The 23,219-nt window shown below is 40.4% G+C and overlaps 2 protein-coding genes, 2 long non-coding RNA genes and 1 other non-coding gene across 7 annotated transcripts in view; 3 read left to right on the forward strand and 2 right to left on the reverse strand.

The window, feature by feature from the left end:
- Nucleotides 1–1,097, reverse strand: LOC105354372. The gene is made up of 2 exons (XR_909010.2): nt 983–1,097; nt 1–860 (listed from the first exon to the last, which is right to left on the reverse strand). It is a non-coding gene; the product is annotated as an uncharacterized LOC105354372 (long non-coding RNA).
- Nucleotides 572–23,219, forward strand: part of hoxc8 (homeobox C8) — a 23,535-nt gene continuing 887 nt past the window's right edge. Inside the window, exons 1-3 of one of the 3 annotated variants that reach the window (XM_020704671.2) lie at nt 572–1,439; nt 3,371–4,582; nt 17,496–22,179. In XM_020704671.2, the coding sequence (XP_020560330.1) occupies nt 587–1,439; nt 3,371–3,648 (1,131 nt within the window). In that variant the 5' untranslated portion in view covers nt 572–586 and the 3' untranslated portion in view covers nt 3,649–4,582; nt 17,496–22,179. Of the gene's footprint in view, nt 1,440–3,370; nt 4,583–15,661; nt 16,420–17,495; nt 22,180–23,219 lie in introns of those variants that run through there. The other 2 variants (XM_023956216.1, NM_001163250.1) reach the window with 2 other exon arrangements.
- Nucleotides 5,014–5,118, forward strand: mir196a (microRNA 196a). Its single transcript, NR_107106.1, has one exon. It is a non-coding gene; the product is annotated as a microRNA 196a (primary transcript).
- Nucleotides 10,671–12,587, forward strand: hoxc9 (homeobox C9). The gene is given in 2 exon segments (NM_001201492.1): nt 10,671–11,268; nt 12,090–12,587. Coding segments are annotated over 2 exon segments (789 nt in total). The 5' UTR covers nt 10,671–10,724; the 3' UTR covers nt 12,335–12,587.
- The window catches only part of LOC105354371, a 14,299-nt gene continuing 9,632 nt past the window's right edge, over nt 18,553–23,219 (reverse strand). The window contains exon 4 of the long non-coding RNA XR_909009.3: nt 18,553–19,740. This is a non-coding gene — a long non-coding RNA (uncharacterized LOC105354371). The remainder of the gene's footprint in view (nt 19,741–23,219) is intronic.

The raw sequence follows: 23,219 nt of genomic DNA on the forward strand, positions 1-23,219 counted from the left end.
CTTAAATTAATATCAGGTTGAGATGCTTTTAATTATGTGAAAGCAGAACTAAATCACATTTGTTAAATATTAAATTCACAAACGACCAAGCGAAAAAAATGGCTGTTAAACTCGTTTGATCAGTTTGTTTTCTATGATAATCCACCTTCAATACTTTGAAGTTCAAAACCAGACAATGCTCACCTTTTCAAATTTGGTGGCAGAAAAGTGCAAATCGATGAAAACAGAGCAAAAATCCATGAGTAAAAACAGCAACAAAATTGTTTGTTTGAAATCAAATCCCCCGCATTCACAGCTCAATCACAGCTGATAAAAACATCATGTTAAAAATAACTAAAGTTTAAGTTTTGTGGAGTTCAAATTAACAGAAACCATACATTTATTGTCCACAAAAATCCGTCCGAAGCAGCAGCAGCAGTCCTTTGTTCTTCCTGATGTGGGCCTGCTGATTTGGACAATGAACGGTCATTAGGTGGCGCTCTTGCTCCACGGAAAAGCCTTCGGTTTTTCCAACTTGACCGCGCTGACGTCACTTCAGTCTGGAGCTTCAAGGCCACTTCCACGCCGCTATTGGTCTGAAACTCACATGACATGTCTCCGAACATCCATAATTATGTTACTGATATTTTTGCACCCCCCTCTAAAAGATGTCAGCATCCTACTATCCCCTGTCTCCCGATTACATCTCATAGCTCAGAGCAAAGCAACACACCCCGTGATTATTTGGTTGTCTAAAGCAAATATGACATGTCCGAATAACTTAGCGCCTGGTAACTTCCTGATGGATTCGCTGATGGGAGGATCATCTTCCTTCAGGAGTGAGGGTTATCCCAGCAACCCTGGAATGTACATCCACTCAGCTGCAGAGTACGGATATTCAGTGATGAGAAACTCTGGAAAGGTTGGACTATCTACACTTTCCAAAACAGACGATGTTGCTCCAAGCGGTGTGTCGCTCGGCGGCTTCCAGGATGCACCCTACCTGTCGTCGTGGACCCCGGTCTCCAAATCCAGCAGGGACGAGCAACCTGTTGCCCAGTGTTTACAGCCCTGCTCGCTTCCAACAGGGAGCGTCAAAGAAGAGGCGTTTTGCTGCCTCTATCAGGATGACAGCAATAAGGGGAAGCAGACAACAGAGCCAACCACCTACATCCGGCTTGGAGACAATGGCAGCCGGCCTGGGCAGACTGTCGCCTCTTCAAGCCGCTGTTTCCAGGTGTACAGCGGGGACAGGCCGCAGCGGGAGGAGCAGCAGTTCCCCCCCGGTTTCTCTTTGACCCACTTGGCGCCTTCTGTGGAATCAAGAGCAGAATCCACAATAAACTGCAGCACATCTGCGCAAGAGACAGCGCCTTCAAATACAGAGGAGAGGCAGAGCAGGAAGGAAGAGAAGGCCAAGACTAGTAGCTGCTCAGATAACTCGGACGCAGAATTAAAAGGTAGATTACAATACGCCCCCTCACCCCCTCCCTGCGCGTGCATATACACATGCACCTAACCTGTCTTCTTAAAAATGCAATTGCGTGCACGTGCATGTTCAGATTATTTGCAAGTAGTCATTAAATCCATTAAATACGTCTGGAGTTGCATGTTGAGCTAGTGTGCAGGCTCCTTGTGTAGGCTCGTTGTGTTCCGATTGTATCCGGCCTTGCAGAGGCTGCGGGGGCCATGGCATTTAACACCTCCTCATTAATGTGACAGTATCGGATGAGCACTTATCATTGAAATAAACACGCTCGCTTACGAGTACAAGAGCCCACATACAGATACTATTCTGGACACTGAGACACAGTCAAGGCTACTCTAGGACGCGCAGTAGCTCCTTGCTGTCTTTAAAAGTTTTTTTTTTTTTATCCGTCAGAAATTAGCGTTGATAGGTTTTTTTCCCACAAGGTTACGATGTTGTTTAAAATGCTTTTTTAAACAGTTTTTTTTAGGAACATTAGTTGCTATCTGTGAGTATAAAGTTGGAAAAATAGCTTAAACAAAAATGGCGAATTCTCTCTCTTTCAACGATTTTTTTTGACAAAATTGTTATTGAGAAATAATGCAAAGAATAAAGAAAGTTTTTATGATTTCCCTAAAATGTCATTGAAGTCATTCGTTTAACTCGTATACTTTATTTATAGTTTTTAATTAATTACATTTGTTGATTTCTATCTATCTATCTATCTATCTATCTATCTATCTATCTATCTATCTATCTATCTATCTATCTATCTATCTATCTATCTATCTATCTATCTATCTATCTATCTATCTATCTATCTATCTATCTATCTATCTATCTATCTATCTATCTATCTATCTATCTATCTATCTATCTATCTATCTATCTATCTATCTATCTATCTATCTATCTATCTATCTATCTATCTATCTATCTATCTATCTATCTATCTATCTATCTATCTATCTATCTATCTATCTATCTATCTATCTATCTATCTATCAATATTTATAACCCTTGAAAAACATAAATGTTTTATATTTGGCATTTTCATCTATGGTGATCTGGTGTTGTTTAAAGTTAGGGATTTGTTTATATTGTTCTTTATTCCTTACCTGAGTTTTTTTTTTCTTTTCAAATTCATGAACCGTGTTTTGTTTTGTTTTTACCTCGTAATAAAGTTATTTTCCAGATTCAGGAATTTCTTTTTAATTCTTGTTTTATTATTAAAACAAGAATGTTAGCATTTAAGTGATGCATGAGGTTTTGCAGTGTTACTGTGTAAATGCGTGTGTGTGCGCGCAAGTGTGTGTGATATTATACCCTCACAATGAATTAAATGTTTCGGAAATGATTAAATGGTGGCCACACGTTGTGCGTTCACGTTGCGTTGTTTTGGCTCCGTGGACCCTTTACACTAATGAAGAGACTAACAGAAAACGCAGCTGAATGTGTTGTGTGTTTGGGTGTGTGTGTGTGTGTGTGTGTGCGTGTGTGTGTAAAGGATGGTTAGCTATAAAACGCCTTAAACTCTTGTTAATAGTTTTAATCAAATAAAGGCCATTTTTTAATTATTCATTTTAAATAAATAAATCCCCAAATATTAATTAGGCATCTGCGTTCGGTGGCAATATTTTTTTATGTTAGTCTGAGGCCCAATTTAGGAAGAGGAAATCGGAACATTCCTCAATTTGATTTGATCTAATTACAGTTTTTCATTACACAGAAAATTATTTCTAAATCAGCTGAGGTTTAGCTAAAGCCAGCAGTGTTTTTCTTTTGTCAGTGGGAGGGAAGAGTCCACCACACCCAGGTAGTGTTTGGCATGAGACAGGGGCGGTTACCTTGAGTTCTTAGACTGAGTATTCCTTGTTATGTGCGCTGCTGGCCCTCATTGTTGTGTTTGTCTGGCCCTAACAGATGACTCACCCGTGGAAAAGACAACAGAAAGCTGGTTAAAAGCCAAAAGTGGACGGAAGAAGCGCTGTCCCTACACGAAGCATCAGACGCTAGAGCTGGAGAAGGAGTTCTTGTTCAACATGTATCTGTCTCGGGAGCGCCGCCTGGAGATCAGCCGGAGTATCAACCTGACCGACAGACAGGTCAAGATCTGGTTCCAAAACAGGCGCATGAAGCTGAAGAAGCTGAACAGGGAGACCCGTGAAAGGGAGCAGGGCGCAGTTTACAACTACTCCTGATTTAACAAGCGAAATGACACTATTACGCACATGCGCGCGCATAGGTTCACTTATGGATTACAACGAACATGCATGCGACAACACGGACATCCACCCACACACGCACTCACTCACATATATACACACACACGCACGCGCTCACACCTACTGTGCCTTTCTAGATGAACAAAACATAGCAAACTGCACAGTGCGGCACTATCATTGTGATAATTCCACCTAAAAGTGAAACAAAGGCAAACAGGTCACAGTCTCATCCTGTAAATAACTGTTGGCATGTATGCAGCTTCACTTTGTTGGGCTCTAATGAATGTCTTGTCACTTGTGTGCTACTTCCTCGTCGGTGTTTGTGGTGTCTCCGTGCAGTGTAAGGTGCATGCACAAGATGACATTAAGAAAATGGCTAATCGTGCCCAAAACAATAAAAATGAGCAGAAAAAATAGGAGCTGCTACTAACTTTGTCCTTCCCCTGGTACAGTGGTGAAAATGAGAGGGAGGGATAGACACTGCGGATGGGAGAAGAATATCATGGCGGTTTTAATAGAAGTGGGAGACCATAACGTTGATTTAAATATTATCCAGGTGACCACAGTAAGTCAAGGTCATAAAATTCTAATGTCAGGTTCGCCCTGGAAAGCGTTGGGGGTGGATTTTATGATCTGCAAATATAATGTGCTGCAGCAGTAAAGATGCGTTTAAAGGTGTGTGTGGAGGAGGGCTAATCCACACAGCAGACTTCAGGACCAAGCCGAGGCGCTGGGGCTGGAGGGAGTATCCGCCTCGCCTCTCTGCCCGGAGATAATGGAGCTTTGTGGCAGCAGGGAGATAAGAAAGATGGTGGATAAGAGGACTCAAACTGCTGGAGACGCAGGAGCAATATTCGCTTCAACAGCACGTGGATAACCCAGGAAGGCGACCGCGTGGAGGCAAGCGCAGGTAGGACTAATGCTTTTATTTCCTGTTTTGGATCGCGTCCCACAGCTGTCAGAGGAGCATGCTTGACAGCTCGAGAGTCACGCTTTCTCTTGTTGATAGTTCATATCAAGTTGTTATGCATCTGCAAACATGCTGCTGGTTATTGTTGCTCTTGTTGAAGTGCAAATGATCCCTTCTGATTAGTATTTTTTAATTGTTTTTAGGTTCTATTTCCGGTGAGACTGAATTCGATTTTTTTATGCTTGTCTGACTGGACTGGGATGCTACATTTCTTTATAGATTTTTGCATGAAATCAATGATTTAATGTATATTGAGAAATAATTAAAAAGGCAGAGTGACTGAAGTGCAGTTATGCAGTGTGTGTGTGTGTTTGCTGGGTTGTGTTGATCCTCATGCTTTCCCCCTCTTTGAAATGGATTTTTAACCCCTTTTGCGCGAAGCTGGAGCGTGGTTTAGGTAGTTTCATGTTGTTGGGGTTGGCTTCCTGGCTCGGCAACAAGAAACTGCCTTGATTACGTCAGTTCGTCTTCATCAAGGGCACAATTTCCGCTGAATTACCGCTTACAGTCAGTCACCCAAGTCCCCGTAAATGGCATTGTAAATGAACTGAGCAGCAATACCTTGGACAGAGACGTTTTCATTCTTGGCTGTTATTTTTGTGGTGGGCTGTAAACGCTTCTGGGGTCCTCACGAGGAGAATAGGCTGTAAAGAACCTGGGGTAAAGTTTTAGACTGTATTGTGTTGCGTGAGCCGTTCCTGCACGTTTGGTATTCTTTGTGGTCACAGCTGCTATATTTGAAGCAATGGAAACACAGACTACGTGGAAAAAATTAACTTGAGGCATTCGGTTTCCTGCAGAACAAGTCTGTGTTTTCATAAAAAAATACCGTTTCTCATTCCGCTTCTCTGTTCGCCCTTAAGTCTTATGTCTGTCAAAGTTTGAATGTTTAATTTAAAAGTTGTATGCATCACGCTTGAGACAAATGGAATTACTTTACATTAATGCTGTGTAGCAGAATTTTAAAACCCTTTTAGAAATGAAAAGAGGTTACTTATATTTTGTTTTTGAGTTTGCACATGCTGAATCCATTTTCTGCAGCGTTTTTGCGCTTAAGACTTCCCCTAAAAAAGACGATGGTTTAGTGTAAAGTTTGAGGTTAAACTTTTTTACTTATTTCATCATGCAGGGGGTCTGCATCTCGCTCCTCCCAATTATCTTCAGATGTGCACATCAATTTTAAACTTGTGTTAGAAAATTATAATCTCTTTCCTATAAAGTTTATTTTTAGCTATTGGTGGAGAGGATAATAAAAATACATTTTATATTTAACAGTGAAAAGATTTATACTCTTCAGCAGTAGTAAATAATGAAGTTATAGGAAAAATAGAATGTATCTTTACAATGTACCTCTCTTGTAGAATTTCCTCTTTGGTCACAGTCAGCATCGTTCATGTGGGAGCCCAGTGTTTGTGTCTGTTCTCCATTTCGCCTTGTTTTCTCAGCTCCCTCATTATGGCTTTAGTACCGCTGGAAGACAGTCTAGAATCCAAAGTCACTTTCATTCAGGCCCCTGAATGAGTGTCTCCCTTGGAATGCATCACTCACAAAGACTTTACAGCGCTGGAAACAGGCTGTAAGAGCAGCACAGTTTCACCCTAAAACCATATGCACATAAAGTCATTTATTTCACTTTGTTGTGGCGCACAGGAACTGAAGCCGCAGGACAGACACTTTCTCGACGCAGCTCAAGATGAGTTCCTCACACTTCTGTGATCAGACAAGAACCAATAATTGCTACTGTCTGTTTTTTTTTGCCTTTTTATTTTTTTACATTCATTTGTTTTTTCTTTTTATTTAATTAAACGTGAATTCTGAAGTTAATGAAAAAAATAACTTCATACAGAAGAAAATTTCTGTATTAAGTTCTTTAGGTGTAGGACAATATCTTCATAATTTACACTCGAAATTATTATTTCATCAACAAAGACAGCTATGTCTTTTTTCGGGTTACACAAGAACCCAGCTAACAAATATGCTTTATGTTTCTCTTTCTATATTTACATGATTTTCTTGAAATATTTTAAAGTTTTCATATTTTAAGTTATCCACGCCATCTGATTTAAAGAAAAAAATAGCTTTTATTTTAAACTGACCGAATGGGTGACTGTAAAAAGTTTACTATCTCCTCCAAATAAAGTTTCAATCAAATCCTTTTTAAGAAAGTGATTAAACCAAAGGGGGTGTTGAGCTGATTAGATTGTAATTTACATCAGAAATCAAATAGCAGGTCTGAAATGCGCATCATTAGTGCTGCTCAAGGTGAAGGAAAACAACCTAAAGGGTTGGATCATAACTTGATGAAACACTTTGATTAAGAATCTTTTGACACGTTGGGGGGGGGGGGGGGGGGGGGTAAAATGAATGAAGCCTTTTTTTTTAAATTATCTCCAACAAGAAGCTTTTATAGAAAGCTCTTTACTGCAGCGAAGACCATTTCAGGCCATGAAGGGAATCACACTGAGATCCATCTGTGTAGCCTGTTCAGCACATGCCTTTTTATAAATAACTCGTGATGTTCCTGATGTTCCTTTTTAATTGTCCATAGTCCTTAATATGCAGACTTTTGGTGGAAAATGTCTCTAAAATATCACGCTCCTCTCTGATCATGGAACCCCAGTTCCATCTGTGTTTGTGTGTGGGACAAAGGCTGCGTTTGATCTTGAATTTCACTGGTTTAATCAGCTGCTGCCTGAGGTTAGCATCAATTACATTAAGTGTAGTTACACATTGCTACCTCAGGCACGTTTTACTTCCTCTCTTTAATATGATATTTTTAATTTTATTTAATTTTTTTTCCATAAACAAACACACAAAAGTTAGACATTTCCCTCAAATATTGGCAGGATTGTGTCAGCCTCCGTTTTCTGCTGGATTTGTTCCCTGAAGCCATAAGATGCTCCAAGGTATCCCCATGACTCTTTAACATCGGAATGACAATGTTAATTTTTTGGAAAGTTTAAAAATAAATTGTGAAAGCATTGAGACTGATTTAGTCAGTATATATAGTCAAACACAAACGGAATTTTCCGAAATCTCCCCCGTGCACCATTGCATCCATGCCCATGCAGACTGTGGCCCCCTGCTATGTCAGGTGTTTGTCCCTCAGCGCCCACTTGAAGTCTAATTTGGGATTGCTCGTATATTAGTCGATTTCTATGATAAACAAAAAACGGAAGTGTATTCCTTAGTGTGCGTAAACACGCAGCCTATTGGACATCGACCAGTCATGTTTTGCGTCAGTCATTGGCGACGTTTTTTCCATTGTTGATTTAGAAGCTATTCTTGTTTTTTTTCCTTTAGCGAGCATTTTCTTCTTTTCAACATTAGAGCGTTGAGTTGTTGCTGAGCCACATCAGTGCAGTTCGTGTATCTTCACGAGAAAAGGTGTGTTGTAATTCGAAAAATTATTGTTGGAATTTGTTTTTGTTTCAGAGGTGTTTTTTTTACTTTCTTTTTTGTCTCCGTCTGCCTTCAACCCGCCATTTAAGGTATTTCTGTCGTGGGCCCTAATGTTTTACGAAGTGCATGACATTTGTCATTCACAGTTTCACTGAAAATGTCAATATTAGAGAGAAATATTTGGGTCAGTTGGGAAAGAAGGACAACAGCAACCCCGTTTCTTTGCATTTCACATATGCAAAGATTCACTTTCCGTCTTCCCTTAAATATTTATTTGAAAGATTTTAAATATTTTTTTCTGTATGTGGATAGCTTAATGGATGTTAAAAATCATAATGTGTCAAAAAAAAATCAAATGACATGGCTCATTACAGAAAATGTTAGCCGTAAAGCAGTATTCTTGAATGCGGGTATAGACTGTAGTTATGTTTAAAATAAAATAATGATAATAATAATGAAATCAAGACCAGTTCATCTGATGACAACACATGTTTTTACTGCGAAATATTAGTAAAAATAAACATATGAGACGTGGGAAAACAATTTTTCACATTCCATTAAAAACATGAAAGGCTCTGATTATTATACACGTATCCAGCGCATGCACGCGCAGGTGAACTGCACGAGGAAAAACAAAAATGCTTCGCCCCCCACCAAAAACACATTTAATGTAAAGTTGTGTATTTCGCTTCATGCATTTTTTTTAAAAGATAAATCTGCCTGCAAGACTAAAAACTGCTTCAAAATTGTATTGAAAACAGTTAATTCTCACAAACGTGGTGAAGTATTTAGCTGCCTCTAACTTGCACATTTCTCAGCGCGCACCCGGACACCGTTTGATGTCTGTGTCTGACCTTTTAAATTTCATAGTTGAATCTGAACTCAGCAGCGAGGACAGAGATGACCCGAGATTATGCATCCAAAGAGGAGCGTCAAAAAGAATTTATCAACGTTAAATTAGGTCTATATTTAGCTGTCAGTGACTTTGTAGAATACCTTTAAACTGTTTTTTAAAATGTTACAACTGTTCTACACACAGACACGCATGCGTGTGCACACACAGACATGGACGCACACACACGCGCGCGCACACACATGTACTTGTGGTAGCCCTTATCATTTTGGCTGGGATTTATGCACAGTTCACATTTTAGTGTCGTATTTTTAAATTTATGAAAGCAAATATGAGCTCATTTTACTTTTAGTACAGTAAAGAGGATTTTTTCTTGGCCCAACAACAATAATTTTACTTCTGCACGCAACATCTGTCAGGCCTGCACACCCTTATTTAGACTTCTTTTCCTAGTGTTTACACTTTTTTTGACCACGCTCTGCTTCGTTCAAAAAAACTGTGCTGCAAAGTAAAAAATACAAACAAGCTGCATATATTTTACAAAGAGAGATTTAAACAATGAAATAAAAAAACAGAAACATAAGTGAGGTAGAACGCATGTACACACATGTATTGAAATCTTTTTTGGGGAGTTTTAATAATTGATAACCTATCTTATCATGTCATCACAAGTCCATTTCACTCTTCAACATGAGCTGCTTAAATGTGCAGAGTGGAGCTTCTCTGATTTCACTGCTCGTGATCATATTTCGTGATTTGTCGTCCAAGTAACACGATAATTCTGCTAAATGACAAGTGGACAAAACAGTAAATACGTGCTGCTGGAAACAACTGTAGCCTCGCCTGATTTCTGTAAATTAAGGCTTTCGTCGAACCTTTTTTTTTTTTAGCAACTCCTGTTTTCCTTTTTCCTGTTCCTGTCCCGCACGGTCTTTCTGATTTCAGAAACAACAAAAAGTGTGCATACAAGGGTGGTTTTATCTGCGCGCCGATCTTTTGCCCATATTAACGGCACGTTTTTGAATAATCAAATGATCCTCGTTAAAATTTATTGTTGGGTATAAAAAACATGAATGGAGAGCTGTCGAATATAGTGCGCTGTAGTGGAGCTGCTTTCCATGAGACAGACAAATCCACAAATCCTATTTTAAGGAATGTTTTGATCTGATCCACCGTAAAATTATGCAGATCCCTGTGTTTTGTACTTTTCAAAAAACACTTTTTTAATGAAAATGCGTTCGTCCTCCACCAGGCCGCCGTATTTTTTTATAACCATGTCTGTTCGGACATAAAATGAACTTTTTTTCTAATCATTTTTTGCTTTAGTAAACTTAAAGCTAAACAAAAAGAAATTCAATTAAAGCTCTAACAATGCAATCTCCACTGTCACTGCTTGGAACTATGGTAGACTTTGCTTGGCAGAGATGGATTACACCATCAAATAGTTCCTCGCTTTCAGACGGAATGCTGCGCATGTCTGCACTGCGACTGAAGGAAAGCCCATCACTTGCTCCAAGGAGGCGTCATATCTTTATAAAAGCGACATTCGTGGTCGAAGTTTACCTCTGCATGTCCAAAAAAGGGGCAAAAGAGCGCATTCATGAATCCCATTTATGTGCTACGTATCCGAGGATGAGTGGCGCATTGATCCACTGTACAATTTTTGTGGGGGTAAATATAATCACGTGTCAGCGAGGCAGCCAATAGGAGCCCGGGAAGCTCTGAGAAATAATTACCTGCCTTGATTGTTCTATGGCCAGATAAAAAAGTACACATACACTCCATATAATAAACGGATGCATGTAAAAGAGTCGCGGAGGCTTCGACATGTCGACCACGGGTCCCATAACTAATTATTATGTGGATTCCTTGATCAACCATGAAAGCGACGATGTCATCGCGGCGGCTCGGTTTTCGGCGCCCGGTTCGCACCCAGCTGGCCCTCGACCGACGTCCTTGGTGCCGGAGTGTGGCGATTATCCTTCCTGCAGCTTCGCACCCAAGCCTCCCGTCTTCTCCTCCTCCTGGGCCCCTGTCCACTCCCAGTCATCAGTGGTTTACCATCCATACAGTCACCAACCCCACTTAAGCACAGACTCGCGGTATATGCGCTCATGGCTGGAGCCGATTTCAGGCGCCGTGCCTTTCCATGGCTATCCGGGAAACGGCAGGCACTATGGACTGAAGCCCGACGCCTTTCCGGACCACAGAGCCGGCGAATGTCTCGGCACAAATGGAAGGACCTACACGGATTATCTGTATTGTTCATCCACTGACATGCGAGACAAGACGCAGCAGAATGCGCCTTCTCCAGAGTCGGAGCTGCTGACTTCGGGGAAGCATAAAGAGGAGAAGCCGGAGCTCGATCCCAGTAAGTTCAAGCTCCTATGTGTCTTACAGCCAGAGAGGAAGCCCTGTTTGGATTGTATAAAAACAGCTTTTGCTAAGAGCCATTATATCGTCCTGCGTAAAATGAAATCATAAGCTGTTTCTTCCTCCCTTTGCAGCTTAGCTCTAAACCGCCTATGCTTGGGGGAAGCTTTAGGAACTATAAAAGACAAATGCTGCTAGGCTAATATTGGGGCAATAAAAGCAGACGGGGTTGTAAACATGGACTCAAACCCAGAGCAGGACGTTGAATTTGGCTGGATGGTCCATAATGTTAGAACATGCAAGGTGCTTTTAATGTATTTGTTCTTCAAAAAAGACAGCTTTATTAAGATCAATTAAACGTCGTGAGTTTTTTTTAGGTATTTGGGGTTAAAAAAACGCACATTTATTATTTTTTAACCCAAAAGACATGACAAATCCATACAATTCTGGGATGATTATAGACACACAACTGACAATTTACTCTTCTTTATTCGACCAAAGCAAATTCACATGACTCTTCCAGCCATCTTGAGGAATGTAGGGAGATACTCGAAGACTTTCACCACGGACCTGTAAAGGCTTGAACCACGGGCCATTTTATGGGCCAATAAAGTGAATAAGCGCATTGAGAATTTTACGACGGTGTTACTCACAAGTTAAGAGGACAAGGAAGCAAATCAAGGAAGGGTTGGTCAGTGTAAAGCTCAGAATATGTTCTTTAAATGTTCAATTCTTTGGAGTGCATCCTCTGATAAGACAATTCACAAGGTGTCTATTTTTTATTCATTTATTTGCTGACCCTGTCTATGTTTTTTGCAGACAACCCTGTGGCAAATTGGATACATGCTCGTTCGACGAGGAAGAAGCGATGCCCATATACAAAGTACCAGACTCTCGAACTGGAAAAGGAGTTTTTGTTCAATATGTACCTAACCAGAGACCGCCGATACGAGGTGGCTCGGGTTCTGAATCTGACCGAGAGGCAGGTCAAAATCTGGTTTCAGAACCGGCGAATGAAGATGAAGAAAATGAACAAAGAAAAGGGCGACAGCAAGGATCAGTGATAGGACTGCAGCGACAGAACAACCACATTAACCACTATATTCACTTGGACAGCACAGATGTACCAAAACACCCCCCACCCCTAATCCATGTTCTCATATTTATCACTTTGCTGGATTTTGTATTAACCCCAACGTCCAGACTGTTAAAAGCTTAATATAAATGTTTTTTAGTTTACTTATATAATTTGTCCAGCGTTTGAAGAAAATAGAGAGAAAATAGACTTGTGTTTTGACTTTTTTTGTAATAAAAAAATAAAAAAGAATAAAAACAAGCGCAGTTTGGATACAAATAACTTTCCGAAGATGGAAACTTGAATTAATTTGAATTAAAAAAAAAACATAATTTATGTTGTGAACGGTTCATGTTTGTTTCATTTGTACACACACTGGCGCACAGGTGTGGTCTTTGAGTAGAAATAGGGCATCTACGAACCATCCGTTTTTCTTGTATTTTGTGGTAGTTGTTGCTGTATAATTGTGCATTCTTTTCTTCTTTAACTGTAGCCTTCGAGTTTATGTGGACAGTAGCTTTAGAGCTCTGTAAATATAACCATATTCACCAGTGCTTGCTTTCTGTTTTCATTTGGGAACATCTTGTAATTTCACCGTGGGGTTACATCTTCACATCAGAGTATTATTTTATTTTTTTATTGTGAGAAATTCACTTATCTGTGCAGACTGAACTGCATGTTTCAAGCACAGGTGTTAATGACACAAATGTGAGCTCTGTGCAAAATGGAAAACGCTCGAAGCAATTTATGGCCCATTTATATTCAGTTTGTTTCTGGTTCACTTTTCTTGATCCGCAGTGATGCTATCTAAACATGACATACTAATCTAATTAATGGGCCAATTAAATAAAACAAAAAGTTTCCCACAAATGTTTCTAGTTTGGGTGTGTTTTTACAAGATCATCAACAGTGGCAACGTTTATTTGCTTTCCAAAGTTTTTCTTGTAATATGAAGGGGAGAAAACGAGCGAAAAACTATATTTTTGTTAAATACTTTGAAAAAAATTGGCCTTTTGTTTGGAATAGAAACAAATGTGTCTAAATGTGGAGTTTTGCTGCATTATTTACAGTCAGGCTGAGAGTTTTGGCAGAAATTTGAAAAATGCGCACTACTAACATCCAAGTAAGAGACTATTTCCCATGTCCCGCGTTTGCTTCCTGGGATAGGTCTAAATTGCCTTTTTGTGGTGGCAAACAATACAAGCAGGATGCCGTAATTTCAAAGCCCAATCCCGTGCATTTCCGCTCATCCCGGACAAAAATGCCAGTTTTACGGCCCCTGTTGGAGCTCGGCTGTTGGTCTCAAATGCAGACGAACAAAGCAAACTCGACTAACTGGCTAGACGTCTGGGCTAAATTACTTTATGGTTTTAATGGACGGTAGTGGTGGAGTCGTTCAAAGGAGAGTCGTGTACAGCGTTCATGCGGCTTTTTCCTGCTTCGACCACTCCTGCACTTCATGTGAGTGAAAGAATCAGCAATCAAAAGATGTGGAAAAGTCGATGGTTGGAGAGCATTAATTTGGAAAAAAAAATGTAAAACGCAGCTGTTACCAAAACAGGAAATGGTGCACCATTACAAGGTTGCTTTGTCTGTGACGGCAAACAAATACAACAAAATTATAGATTTTGATTTAAAATAATGCCTTTTCCCCCTGCAACGTAAACATCAAATGGAAGGATTTCGTTTCACGTTGAGGAGGCTTCTGATTGGTGGGATGCTTCAGGTGCGGCGGAGGTCAGAACACTAGATGACGCTGTTGGTCCGTGTTTTGAGCGAAGCCTGACTGTTGGCGGACTTTTTTAACTGCTTTGTGGCTTGGCTGAAGAATGAAAAGTAACCTATCGATGACAAAGTGAAGGATTTGGTCAAGCATCCCATTTTGTGTAATCGGCCACAGAGCAGCACTTTAGAACGACTGCTGATATGAGTAAATGTGCTCATAAATACATGTGTTCGTTTGATTTCTCATGTTTTGCATTGCATTTATTAATCAATACCTTTATTTGTGAATGCATATTCGTTGCTGTTAAAAAGAAAGATAGGAAAACATGAGGTGTTTGGGGAGATAATTATTTTTTTCAAATACTGCACAAAATAAAATAAAGAATACATTTTTACCGATATCCAAACACATTTTACACCTTAACCCCGGTTCTCATTGAAATGAATGTTTTGATTAATTTTTAGACAAATAAATAAGTAAATCAAAAATGTTCTCAATTCATTTTAGTTCACTAAAAAATGGTTTAGAAAATGTGGGAAAAACAGAAGAAAACCTAACAAAGAAAAACTCAGAAGCATTTTAATTTAACCAAAAGTTTATTATTATTTATTTTAATAATGAACAAGTACAGAATTCAATAAAAAAATCTATATGATGAATAAACAATAAACTATAATAAAGACTGGAAAAAGAAAGACAAATGGGCTTTTTTAAAACGGATGTGACTATTTATATGAAGGGAGATTGTAAGGTGTCAACATGTATAATGCTTCTCTCACTATGTTTTATAAAAATGCGTAAAAAAACGCAGGGAACCCCAGAAAAACCACGCAAGCCACCGCTTTTGCATGTCAGGAGCAAAGTTGTGCTGAGCAGGGAGCTCCGCAGACTGCAGCTAAACATCCAATGTTACATTTTATGAACTCCCGTGTGGGAGATTTACTGCGTCTCCTCGCCGGTTTTACGGGGTCAGTTAGTGGCACACGGTATTCATAGGTCGTGTTTATATTTGCGTATGACGGGATTTTAAAAGCACCTGGCGCAAGTGCGTCACCTTGGCCTTCATAGTGGTGAATATTAGGGGAAATATTTTTATTTTCTTAAATTCAACATTTCCTTACAGGTCTGCGTTTTACCATAGTTTCATTTGATGGCATAACACTAACACTAGCACCCTCACAAATGTGGAAGCTGACCTCATGAGTCCATCAGATGGGATCTGGACAGGTACTTTGAGCTTGTGCATGGGCCCAAACTCCAAATTAAAATGATGGTTTATCGTGTATATAAGGGGAACATTCCCCGCCTCAAACTCATTTACTTTGTTGAGTTCACAAATACATCATCCTCGCTTTCATATTCGACCCACTGCTCAGTTCCGGTGGTCAGCGCGTAACAAAGCTGCGTGATAAACACAGCATTGATCATGTTTACAGCCTCTTAGATTGTTGGGTTATGATTAGTGAAGCTTTGCTCAAGGTGGTAATACGCAGGGCCCGCGTCTGACCGGTCATGGAAAGATGAAGGGGTGGGGAAGGTGGATGAGGGTGGGGGCGGTTGGGTGGGAAGCTAAAAAAAAGGGAAAAGAAAGAAAAGAGCAGCGTCCGTGACTGTGCCGGTGGGACAATCCAGCTGTAATCGCAGCTTACGTACATGCAAACTCTCACGCCATGAGCTGCTTTTGAGACTGCAAAGCCCGAAGAAGAACGCGCACGACTGCGAGAGAAATCCGATGAGAGGGACGACTCAGAGAGAGTGAGCTGCCGTAGATTGTCCAAAGGGGCAGCGTTTTCCTAGTTCCGGTTTGTCTGCCTGTGCGCGCGGTGCGAGTTGGGACCCTAAACAAAAGGCTGCCATCGTTCTTAAGGAGATATTCTACTGCGGGAGAGCACATACTTGATGCTGACAAAACATGAGCTCCTATTTTGTTAATCCTCTTTTTTCTAAGTACAAAGGCAGCGAGTCACTGGAGCCAACTTACTACGACTGCAGGTTTCCACAGAGCGTTGCCCGCAGCCACACGCTGGTTTACGGACCCGGAGCAGCAGCACCGGGCTTCCAGCACCCGTCCCATCATGTGCAGGACTTTTTTCACCACGGGACCACGGGGATCTCCAACCCCGGATACCAGCAAAACCCCTGCGCGTTGGCTTGCCATGGAGATGCAACGAAATTTTATGGATATGAAGCTCTTCCAAGGCAAACGCTTTATGGTACCCAGCAAGACGCAAGCCTAGCGCAATACCCAGACTGTAAATCGTCGAGCAGCTCTAACCCCGGAGAAGGACAAGGCCACTTAAATCAAAACTCCTCTCCCAGTCTTATGTTTCCTTGGATGAGACCCCACGGTCAGAGTCTTTATTATTATCATTATTATTTTTACTTAGAGAGGCGCCTGTGCGCGCCTGCGTGCATCTGTCCGGTTCGTGTTCTTGTGCAACGTGAGTGCATTCTGCTTGAGTATGTTTCTAAAAGGTTGAGTAAAATAAGTTGCAGAGCATGATGGGGCATATACAACCTGAGTTTAAAGCTGCCATGAGTCTGCAGCACATGTCCATACAGGGCCGCTTTCAAACGTGCTTTTAATGTCGAATTACTGATCACAACTCAAACGCCACGCTCTTTGAAGTCAATCACCGTTTCACTGTAGATATCTGTGGAACTCTATAAAGGAGAGGGGGGGGGGGATTAGTCATCGGTTGGAACGTGATGAGACCCTGCAAAACCATCAGCCTTCAGAGTGGCATGAGGGCTAAATGAAACACAACGCACCCCGATTATCCAGATTCCGGGTTTTAGGAGTAATTTGACCCAAAGGCCCATGGTGGCTCAAACTAAAAGAGCCATAATCGTGAAAGCTTAGTGGATATTATATTCCATCCATTGACCATTTTGTTCAGGCTATCAGGCTACAGTGACTCCACACAGGTGTAAGCTTTATCTACTCACAAAGATATACATCATCAGTCTGTCTCCATCTTTCTGTTATCTCATCTCAGCTTTTTTATACTGTACCTCCTTATTTTCCTCCTACATGCGTCTGAAATAGGATAGTTGTGTGTGTGTGTGTGTGTGTAGGGGGGGGGCTATTAGACTGTTTTGGGCCCCTGATTTTAACTGAGGGAATCATACAAATTTTTGATGCTGTTTTTGAAGGATAAAACCGACGAACCAGAGAAATTGGACATATACTTTTTAAAATTCAAAGAGAGTGCCATTCAGTTTTACTAAACTTTTTACAGAAGTGAGTATAAAAACTGCAGCTATACGTCTTAAATTGACTCTAAGATCGGTTGGTTTCTTCTCAAACATGTAGGAGCACATGTTCAACTACTTATATATTTTTGTAAACAAATTCCTGTTTTATTTATTAATTTGGGGAAGGGGGTCCATCCAGCTAACATCTGGCTTTATTTCATTTAAGCCCCAGGCAGACGGAACGGGAGGCAAACCTACAGTCGCTACCAAACTCTCGAACTGGAGAAGGAGTTTCTCTTCAACCCTTACCTGACCCGCAAGAGAAGGATCGAGGTGTCCCACGCCCTTAGCCTCACCGAGCGGCAAGTCAAGATCTGGTTTCAGAATAGAAGGATGAAGTGGAAAAAAGAGAACAACAAAGACAAGTTTCCGGGTCAGAGAGGGGAGGCTGAGGCAGAAGCCGAGGAAGAGGGCAACGAGGACGGTGAAGGGGAAGAAGCAGAGGAGAAAGAAGCGGAAGAGAAAGAGGAGAGCAAGGAGTGATTTTATTGTCCTTTTTATGGTTATATGGCTGAAAAGAGAAAAAGAAGGCTCCCATAAACAGAGCAAGAGTCACAAGGAGGCAGTGAGCGTCAACTTTATGACCACCCTTCCATTTTGTCAAGAGGAATCCCCCCTCCAAAAAAATAAATAAATAAATCCTGCTTCATAAAAAGACTAAAAGGCAAAATTTTACCCCCCCCCCCCCCAGGGAAAAAAAATCACGAAGCCCATCCGCATTTGGGGAGCTTTCCCACTCTTTAGCAATTTTTTTTAAATAAAATCAACCTTGGCACAAAAAATAACTTTAAACGCATGTTAGATGGAAAATGGCGAAGCTATTTTTTTTTTACTAATTTGCAAAAAGAAAGACGAAAAGAAACTAATTTTTAAATCCCAGTTATTTTGTAAATACTTTCAAGCTTCCATTAAAACATGATTTCAGAGGTTCTCCAAACACCCCCCAAATGCGTAAATGTAGGCCTGCTTCAGAGAGTGCTCAGACATCATTACAGCAGCTCCACATTGGCTAACAGCCCATGTATAAACCACACGTCCGATTATCAGAATTGTGACTGTTTCAGTTTGTTTTCAGCTGAAAGAAACTTTAGCCATCAGACATCAGAATTTTTTTCTAGGATTACCAGGGAAACGCAACAGTTTGAAATCCTTTGATGCTACCTAAACCTGGGGAAATTGCAATAGAGATTTCTGAATATAGAGATTTCATATGGTTTAAAACATTTTTTAGTGTTCTATATCAATCTTTTATGATTAAGTTATGTGTATGTAGCTTTTACCCAGTATACAATAAACACTTGTTGAAGACAATTTTTTGGAGTCTTGGGAGGACAAGTAGCTGAAAGCCAAGCGAACAATTGAGAGATTTTACCACGGCACTACCTAATCTCAGAGCTTTGCCTTTGCGGAGTTTACCTTCCGCACAAGTGCGGCATCGCTCCGACGTGATTGCAAGCTATATTTCCCCAACAACTAAAACTGCCTATGACGCACACTTATTGCGTACCTGCTACAATTACAACGTCTTTAAAGTGAGGTCAATTTACTTTAATGTGTTGGTGATATAGCGTAGTTGTTTTGCACTGAATATAATCTTTATGTAAGTCTTGTTCTATATTGATGTTAACAATATGCTCGTTTCCTGTTGTTTCTCCTGTGAAAGACGGAACTGTGTGCCCCCGCCCCCTCCCCTCCACCGTTGTTGATGTAAAATCACAAATAAACAAGATGGCTCACGTTAATTTCTGCTCTTTATTGATCACCCATCACACACGTACAACACGTTTGAAATGTGCATATTCACATGAATATCCTGCAAAGCGCACATGTGCACTTCAAGATAAAAAAAATTATCCCAATTAAAACAGTTTAATTATAAAATGGCAAAACATGCAGAGGCGCTTTCATTAACACGTGCTGTTTGCGCATCTCTCAGCCCAGAAGGGCAGAGAAACGCGCACGCATTTAAAGCCTCTTGAGTAAACTCATTTAGTTACCAACTTAAAAAAGAAAGTATACACGTAGAGTTGTATTAATTTAACATTTTGGGGAAAGCTGTGAGTCCCTCTCGCAGCATGCCCACTTTTCACAGCCTAAGTCATATTTGATTCATCCTTTTAATAAGAAACACCCTCTCTTTTGGGAGAAAGTCAAGCATTCATTAATGAATCTCGGGATGAGTTATATCACTTTCCGATGAGACAAGCAAACATCCAGGGTGTTGCCTTAATAATCAGACTAAATAAAGGCAAAGCATTAGGAGGGACTGCATTTTTGTTCGCCGCGGAGGGTTTTGGGTCCAGATAAACCCAAAGATGCGTCGGGGTGCAGAAATGAGGAGGGACAGGAGGCCAAGTGCATGTAGGAATCTCCTGAGCGCTGTGTCGTCCTCACCGTGCTCGTAAGATGATCTGGATGACACAGAAGATGTGATCAGGACACATAACAACAAACACAGCTCAAATATGCTGAGTTCAGCAATTCACCCTTTCCACTTTAAGGCAAAGGTAATCAAAGCCAATCAGAATGAAGATGTTATGTTAAAAAAATCAAAGTCAACCCAGTTTTTCTTAAAGTGCCAACAGTATAACACTTAGAGGCAACGCACAACTTTCATAGTTATTAGTTATTTTTCATACTTTGCACAAATTAAATTTTTTTTTACCCTTACTGCCGTACAAAAATGAAATAACTGTGGTCAAACTTCGTCCGCTCAGTTGACATTTTTGAATACAGTGTGTGCAGCTAACGCTGTGAATGCAAATGACGAGACACGGTTAGTGCTGCACAATGTTATTACACCTTATAAATATAGATGTGTGTTTATATATATATTCTTAATAACTACATAGAAACAAACCTTTTTTTAAATTTAAAATGAAATCTTAAATTCAAAAGAAATGTTTAATTTCTTTCATAGACAGACATTTACACTGAGTCAATTTACGCAAAACAAATTCGGTGTTTTACTTTAAATTGGACCAGCATTTAAAGTGTATAGGTAACAAATGAAAAAAAGGTTTAGAAAATGAAAAACAGACTAATCAAAAACAGAGGTTTCTTTTTTTGTTGTAAATTTCAAAAAAATCTTAAAGAGCCGGTTTAGCCTCACGAAAGAAAACGTGAGGAACAGGATGTGATCACATTGTAAAATCCCCGACTTACCTGAAACCCAATTTTTAGCTTTTTCTTTGTCCTAAAACTTAATACTGAGCAAATAGAGACACTTGTGTATCTGAAAACCTACAGGTTTTTTCTCCCTTTTGTTGTCTAATTTCTAATGTCTTTCCGCGTTATTCATAAAAAAAAAAAAAAAAAAAAAATCCCAGCTAGTCTAAACCTGCACATAGATCCATCTCACCGCTTGGAGAAATCCCTCTCGGTTGTGAGTGTGTATATACTTTTACTAGTGAGTTAACATTACCAATAAAGTTTAGTGTACCTGCAGTAAACTTTATTGGGGTGTAAAGACATGGGTCACATGGCTCTGCGTCTTTTGTCTCCTTGTGGCTCTGCTGTTTGCGGGAAAAACGGCCTGCGAGGATTCCCCGCATTTCTAGTGTTTGACAGTTATGTTTCTTTTTTGTTATTATTGCATTCTTAATACTTGCTTTAAAATTATATTTCGCCACATCAACAAAATAATTCCTTAAAAAAAGAGCCAGACTGCGTACAATCTGCCTGGTGGGTTTGGATAAAGCATGTGTTGTCTATATCTTGGATACCATGAAACTAATGCTTTTAGCATTACATTATATGCTTGCAATTGTTTTTACCATATGAGTGGAAAATGCACCAGGGTTTCATACTCATCCAGACACCGCTGATGACGCAGGAACCTATTTATATTGACCTCTTTTTTAAAAAAAAGTCTCTAAAAATGTTTCAGTTAAAGTGAATCTTTTACAGACTTTCTATTCTATATAGCTTTATTTTCTTTCCTTTTTGATCTGTGTAAAGATGTGTTAGAGCTCCACCACCTCTCCTGCATGTGGAGCATTTCGTTGATGCAGGGTATGACGCGCAGGTTGTCGACGCTTGGAAAATCAAGACAATAATCAATTGAGGGTTTTCATAGTTGAATGAAAAAATTGGGTGGACCTAACTGTCAATTATTGACTCAAACGTATTTGTCAGTTATTGACTTAGACTTATTTGTCTACAGTCGCTGCTTTGGCTACGTCATGGTGCACACCTTGTCTGGCAGACTCCACGTTTTGTGTAACACCGAGGATTTTGTCGCATCTTGTTGTGGTGCGGTCGTTGTTAGTTTTTTCTTAAGAGGAAAAAGCGGAATCAAAAGATGGGTGCAAACATTCCTGGTTGTTAAAGGAGAGAAATTTACAGCTGAGTAATAAAAGTTTACGACTGAATCCTTCCTACGATTGGCTGCGGCGAGCCACGTGGCGCACGCTCTGTGAACATGAACTTTATGCTGTTGTCTATTCCCTGCTCCTTCCCTTGAATCAGCAGCAGACTAAGCCGCAGAGTAGAAACGCCTTTTTCCTCTTTTGTGGTGGTTAAAAATGTTCCAAAGCCACTTTGCTTCATGACCGGATTCGATGCAGCGCCGATCTGAGACTTCCTGACAGATGGATCTTCCGGACAGTTACCGCCTCTACAGCCGCAGCCAGCCTCATTCTCCCCCTCTGAACGCAATTAAACGGTGCGACTTGGAGAACAGCAGGCGATCCCGACAGAAAAGTCTTTCCACAGCAGACAGAAAGTCCGATTCTAGTAGATGCCCTCCAACATGAGTGAAAAGAAGCAAGAGACGCGCGCTATGTTGATAAAACTCTGCTGCCATTATGACCCCTCAGCTGCTGCCTGGAGCACCAGAGGCAGCTCAGGTAGGATCCAATCTTCTCTCACAACTTCTTGACGCACTTTTGTTGCTGGCGTTGATCTTGAGCGTGCATGGCGTAGAGAATGTTTAAGGAAGTTTATTCCGTGGGGCTGACCTAACCTGTAGCCTGTATATAGATATGCTGATGCTGGGAGCGGTTGTCATGGTTCCTCATTGTTTGGAGCACCTGCGTGCGGCTGGCATCGTGGGGAAAACATTTCACAAGAGCTGTGCTAATCTGTTGTAGTAAACTGCACTCTAATCGTGAACTTTCTCATCACTCATAGGCCCTTGTGACCAGGCAGTGACGAATTACAGTCAGTGCTGGCTGACGTAGCTCTTCTGTGCGCTGGCTTTGTTGACTGTTATGTTCTTGCGTGTCAGCAAAAGTGCAGACAATGTGAGCTGCATCATTTTTATGACAGATATTTATTTATACATGCACATTTTTAGTCAAAATAACAGACATATTATTGGTTTGTATTTTTAAGGCACAGAGATGGCCTTAACAGTGCCCCCTAGCGATCAGACAGGTTCACGTGAAGGTGGGCGGGTGCTGAGCTTTGTTGTTTATGGCTGGCTGGTTGTCGCCGGAGGTTCACTGCGGATTTCAGCTGACCCGGCTGATAAACTGCAGCGAGCTGATGCCCAGGAGGTTTTTGGGAATTTGTGATTTGTTTTGCTCTATTTTTGTTAATTTGTATTTTCTCTCTTTTTAAACATTCTAAATTCATTTCTCCAAGTAAAAACAATTATTTGTGTTGCTTATTACATTACCAGTGATAAGGGAAAAGGTAAAAATTTACACTCTTAAAGGAAAAATACAGAGAGAGATTTTCTTCAACATAATCAGGAACATCAGTTATTTTCCAAAAATATTGTTTTTTATTGGAAATGTAAAACAACGCGACCGTTTTGTAAGAAATCAGGCACAATGAGACTAGCAGGATTACATTGAGCCTTTATTATTTTGATAATTATTGTTATTATTATTGTCATTGCAATAATTGCTTTAATTTTAAGACTGACTTTTACCATTTGAAT

Source organism: Oryzias latipes, chromosome 7, assembly GCF_002234675.1.
Source record: "Oryzias latipes chromosome 7, ASM223467v1".
Classification (NCBI taxonomy): Eukaryota; Metazoa; Chordata; class Actinopteri; order Beloniformes; family Adrianichthyidae; genus Oryzias; species Oryzias latipes.